Here is a 6,000-nt window from a genome sequence, read left to right as displayed (position 1 = left end):
TCATTATAAATGTTGATGAAAGTTCAAGTGTTATGCATGGAACTTTAGATAAACTTCTCCTTAATGCAACCACCGTGTCAGATTTTAAAAAAACTTTACGGAAAATTCATAATCTGAGTACTGCGCTCAGAGCCCAAAACAGCCATATTGCGCAGTCAACAATAGTCAGAAATAGCATTATAAATATTCACTTCCCTTTGATGATCTTCATCAGAATGCAATCCCAGGAATCCCAGTTCCACAATAAATGTTTGATTTGTTCGATAAAGTTCATCATTTATGTCCATATACCTCCTCTTGTTAGGGCGTTTGGTAAACAAATCAAAACGTGCGTGCCACTTCCAGCGGAAAGGTCTGACGAGAATTTCAAAAAGTTATATTACTGGTCGTAGAAACTTATCAAACTATGTATAGAATCAATCTTTAGGGTGTTTTTATCATAAATGTTCAATAATGTTCCAACCGGAGAATTCCATTGTCTGTAGAAAAGCAATGGAACGAGAGCTACCTCTCATGTGAAATGCGTGTGACCAGTGTGTGACTGCTGGCAGACCTCTGACTCATTCCCCTCTCATTCAGCCTCCCCCCAAACAACGTTCTAAAGATGATTGACAGCTAGTGGAAACCTTAGGAAGTGCAACATAACCAATATCCCACTGTGTATTCGATAGGGGCTGAGTTCAAAAACTACAAACCTCAGATTTCCCACTTCCTGTTTGGATTTTTTCTCAGGTTTTTGCCTGCCATATGAGTTATGTTATACTCACAGACATCAGTCAAACAGTTTTAGAAACTTCAGAGTGTTTCCTATCCAATAATAATAATAATATGCATATATTAGCATCTGGGAGGCAGTTTACTCTGGGCACGCTTATCATCCAAAAGTGAAAATGCTGCCCCCTAGCCCAAACAGGACAGCTCGTTGAGTGTGGTATTAGTGCCAGCATTGGTTTGTGCTGGTAAATAGACAGCTACAAATAATATAGATGAGAACTCTCTTTGTAGATACTATGGTCTACAGTTTGTCATGAGGTACTCTTCCTCAGATGAGCAATACCTTGAGGCTCATTTAATATTAGACTTTGCGCACCAGCAGTTATTGACAAATAGACACACACACCCGCCTCTCATCTTACCAGACGTAGTTGCTCTGTCGTGCCGATGCACGGAAAACCCAACCAGCTCTATTATCCAGGTCATCGTTCAGCCACGACTCGGTGAAAGATAAGGTATTACAGTTTTCAATGTCCCGTTGGTAGCATAGTCTCGACCATAGATCATCGAGTTTGTTTTCCAGTGATTGCACTTTGGCCAATAGAACCGATGGTAGTGGCCCTTTACTGCCTTGCTTCTGAATCCTCACAAAGACCCGCAACCTTCTCCCTCTGTACCTCCATCTTTTCTTCACGCGAATGACGGGGATTTGGGCCTGGTCTCTGGAAAGCAGTATATCCTTTGGGTTGGAGTCATTAAAGAAAAAATCTTTGTCCAGTTCGAGGTGAGTATTTGCTGTTCTGATGTCCAGAAGCTCTTTTCGGTCATAAGAGACACCAGCAGCAACTTTATGTACAAACTAAGTTACAAACAATGCGAAAAAACAAACAAAATAGCACAGTTGGTTAGGAGCCCATAAAACAGCAGCCATCCCCTCCGGAGCCATTATCTGAAAAGGGGTTAGGGGTTAGGGTTAAGCTTAAGTTTAGGTGCTTAGGAGTTAGGTTAAAGGGTTAGATAGGTTAAAGGGTTAGATACTACTGCACTGTTGGAGCTAGGAGCACAAGCATTTCGGATCACCCGCAATAACATCTGCTAAATATGTGTATGTGACCAATAACATTTGATTTGATTTAACTTTAGGAGAAGGGTTAGCTAAACGGGTTAAGGTTAGGGGAAGGGTTAGCTAACATGTTAAGTAGTTGGAAAGTAGCTAAAAAAAAAGTAGTATGTAGTTGAAAAGTTGATAATTAGCTAAAATGCTGAAGTTCTCCTTGATGAGATTCAAACTTGCAACCTTTGGGATGCTAAGCCGTTCATGTTACATGCCCACCAAACCAACCTACTTTAGTTTTGCCTTAAGTAACCATACAGAATATAACATAGGCCCACAGTACCATACTAATTTGAGTGTCCCGGATTGATGTTTACTATATTACATTTAGTCTATGAGTCCAGACGGACAACTTGGAAACCCCTGGAACACTATAAACACCAATCCATTGTCAGAGAATAGCAAAACAACAATAATAAAGCCTGGCTGCTATTCAATGGATTGTTGCTCTCCAACATAACCGGCGCAGGCAGCTCAGTCTGTTGGTGTAGACTATATGATGTGCATATTATCACGGAGCCCGTTGCAGACTCACAGTGAAGGGGGTATCCTTCCCCGGGATACTCGGATTTAAAAAAAAACAATGTGTGTGCAGTAGAGTAGGGTCAGTTACTGTATAAAAGGAAACTGAGACTGATATATGTTGGTGCTTTGTGTTAAAGCACTGTGGAGGTAAGAAGACGCTGGGGGTTCAAATCTTGAAATGAATGAATTATGGTGTTATGTATTTTCGTTCATAAAAACTATTCTGCGAAATGTATAGGCCTAGTTTACGTTTAACATTAAATGTGGGCTATTAGTCGATTTTGCTTCTTACGCAAGTGGCATCGATTTCAGCACCTGGGAATTGGACAGCTAGCCCAACATGATCGCGTGAAAAACCGAACACGGCCCCAACGACGCTCTTGGCTGTGGCATTTACAGTTTCATTCTACATGCTTGTTTGGAAAACACGGAATAAGTTGGCTCGTAAATAACGATGCATCTGCTATGATCATCGTAATGTTTAAGTTACATAGCAGTTGGGAAAGAGGACCAGACCCAACTGCTATCACACCAATGGGATAGCCACCCATTAAGCAGAACGGAACTTCAATATTTTTTTAATGGTAAACGGCCTGAGTGAACTATCGTATTTTATCCACCATCTTAATAGGATAGTAGGCCTATATCATCTCGTGGGAAGTGATCAAGTCAAATAATTTTGTCTCGTAGAAACAGCAATGTTTTTGCAGTACGAGATGCGTCACCAGGTGGCGCCCATGCTATGTGCACGGCGCGCGTCCTCTAGCTGGCACACATTGACGACCACGTTGTTACCAGTGTCTGCCCTCGCTCCAATTCCACTCCCTCTCTCCCAGCTTCCCTCCCTCCCTCCATCCCTCTCTCTCCGCTGACAGTATAGCTATCTATCTTCCACTCACATCGCAGTCTCTGTCAGTATCCGCGGTATGAGCGCTATAGGCCTAATGGCGCGAAGCATGGTATCTCTGCGTCCGAAAGGAATCGTTTCAGCGCACCTGTGCTTGGCCGTGGTTATCGCCTGGATGTCATTGATGAGACCCATGCTATGTGACAGCGGCGTTTTACACCGGAGCGACGGGGATCGTCTGCTTGACAGCCGCGGCGCTGTAGGCATAGACGGGGTTGACGGAGTGTTCGGACCGGGCTTGGGTGATAATGATGGGGACGCGGGCGACGTGGAATCCCCGCGCTTCAGGAGAGCACTATCCCAAGAGAAAGTGTCCCTGCTCAGCAGCTCGTTCGTGCTCAAAGGGGATGCTACTCACAACCAGGCGATGGTGCACTGGACTGGAGAGAACAGCAGCGTAAGTACCGGTCCCGTCCCGGTTCCACTTAGTCGCGATATCTCGGGTTCCCTGCTTGTAGCCTACACAACCCAGCAGTCACTAATGCACCCCATTCCAACGGACACAAGTTATTCTCAATGCAGTAGCTATACATGCGTAAATTATTTTCCGTCATAACATTGCGCATGGCATTGAGTCAATGTAGAAAAAAAATATTATTCGAGTGCGCATCTAAAAGCATAGCCATATGGTATATGTTTACAACATCTTATTTTCCTATTGTGTGTCCTGCTCCGACTGGTGAGAGAGAGGGCATGATTAGGTGCGGAGAAATGCGCCTGTCTTTTGTTTGGCTGCACATTATCATGACAGCCTGTTTGAACGGCGCGCACACTGGAGGCTGGTTTTTCTGTCCCACTCGGTGTCACTAGATTAGTGTTGTTGCCTGACATTGTCATATATGATACGAAAGTGTGTAAATAATATGTATTAGTAGCCTGTCAACCTCGAATGTTTCAGTGTATTCACGGCATTTGTCCCAGCAATGAATGGCGCATAATTAGAGGTTTATAACCTAGTTGCATTGACATGTGATGAATTGACATCTGTAACAGTATATTTTGAGCTTCGCAAGGCCGAGGTCAAGTCAGAGCAGGCCAATGTAAACAACATAAGAGTGGGCTTTGTGACTGGGTAGCCTATTGTCAGCTGTCCGGGACCTCACAGTGTCTACCGGAGACATCACTTCAATACCATGCTATTGTCAAGACAGAAATGGCCCACTCCTGCAAACACAATCAAGACGGCTCTCGAACATGCCTTGAAATAGACGTCTACTTGGTAGCAGTTATTTTAAAGCCGCAAACAGCAACATGCTAGGCCTATAAGATCGAAATCACATTTTGACATGGCATTGAATTTGATTGATATCTATAAAAAAAATGAGTGTGTAGGTTAGAACACACATTTTGTCTTAAAAAAGGGCGATTTGTATTCCTGAAGAACTTCTCTACTTCAATATGCACTGATTCAATACTGAGCCAAGTTGGAATCTGTCAGTCAGTCAAACGTACACTGACGGCCTAGGAGGACATGTTTGAGTTATCCTAAATTAACTTGGCAATGTCCTACTTTGAAAGGTAGACTGTAAGGAGGTCTCCCCTTATATAACGCAGGCTAATAAAATAAGACAAATGCTGCCATTCAATATCGCCAGGTCTGACATTTACGCCCCCAGCACAGATTGATAGGTATACAAAATGAATTTCAACCCCCCTACCCCCCTCTATTTGAGAAAATTTGGATGGATGGATGGATTCGGGGGAAACTCCGAATTTGTGTGTGTAAAGGGCTATTGGGGGCATCATGATTTGGAATCCCTGAAGAATACAGCCACTTCTGAATCTATGCTTTCTTAAGGGGGAAATGATGGAGCAATCATGGGCAGAAGATGTTTTTTGCTCCGAGCCAATATAAGATAGAAGAGTCCAAGGTGGGTGTTCTTTGTTAGTGTAGTAACCCATTTAAAAACCCACTCTACCTGTCTCTATGTCTTTAAAGTGATTATTATTTGGCTTGATGAAAGCACTTATGCCCTCTCCTTTGTGTCTTCTCTGTGCTGTTATTACAATCGCACGTGCTGTGCCCGGCTCACTCACTTATGACAATGATAAGAAGAGGGCTGTTATTTCTCCGAGAAGCCTTGATTGATCAAGTGCCACTCAGAGGAGAAAATCACACTCTCTCTCTCTCTCTCTCTCTCTCTCTCTCTCTCTGTCTCTCTCTCTCTCTCTCTCTCTCTCTCTGTGCATCCTCTGTCGCTGTTGGAGATCGATGATGCCTGTGTTTGATAGGGAGGTGGTGGGAGGAGGATGTCCTGTTTAGAGAGAAAGAGAGTGGTGGGCGGCTTTCACTGATGGTGGAACATCATTTGAACAGAGAGAAATAGAAAAGGGCGGATTCGGGAGGTTGAACAAGATGGAAATGTAGAACAAGACAGAGTGAGGCAGGGAAGGAAGGGAGAGGGGAGGGTTAGAGGGGAGGTTGAGAGAGCGCTGTCTTCTATGAATTGGTTGCTAGAGATGCTGCTGGCACATGTGCATTTTATTCACACACGCACACGCACACACGCACAATGGATGGGAAGTATTTGAGATTCTTATTTGAATTACTTCTGTGTATTTTGTCATTTGAATTACACTGGGCTGAACTACACTCCAATGTATTTTGTGTTATCCAAATACTATAATGAGTATTTTCCAAATACAAAATACTTTTCTATAAAACAAAATTAAGCGGTTCACATTTTGTGTCCCCCCCCTTTCACCCAGCAGAAGTCTGATAGCACTATGGTGTGATAAA

The 6,000-nt window shown here is 43.4% G+C and overlaps 1 protein-coding gene across 5 annotated transcripts in view; it reads left to right on the top strand.

The window, feature by feature from the left end:
• Positions 1–3,220: 3,220 nt before the first annotated feature.
• The window catches only part of LOC115139084 (VPS10 domain-containing receptor SorCS2-like), a 347,718-nt gene continuing 344,938 nt past the window's right edge, over positions 3,221–6,000 (top strand). For all 5 annotated transcript variants that reach the window (XM_065025557.1, XM_065025555.1, XM_065025556.1 and 2 more), the window contains exon 1: positions 3,221–3,657. In XM_065025557.1, the coding sequence (XP_064881629.1) occupies positions 3,280–3,657 (378 nt within the window). In that variant the 5' untranslated portion in view covers positions 3,221–3,279. The remainder of the gene's footprint in view (positions 3,658–6,000) is intronic.

Source organism: Oncorhynchus nerka, linkage group LG12 (assembly GCF_034236695.1).
Source record: "Oncorhynchus nerka isolate Pitt River linkage group LG12, Oner_Uvic_2.0, whole genome shotgun sequence".
NCBI classification, from domain to species: domain Eukaryota; kingdom Metazoa; phylum Chordata; class Actinopteri; order Salmoniformes; family Salmonidae; genus Oncorhynchus; species Oncorhynchus nerka.
This window is presented reverse-complemented; position numbering and strand designations above follow the sequence as displayed.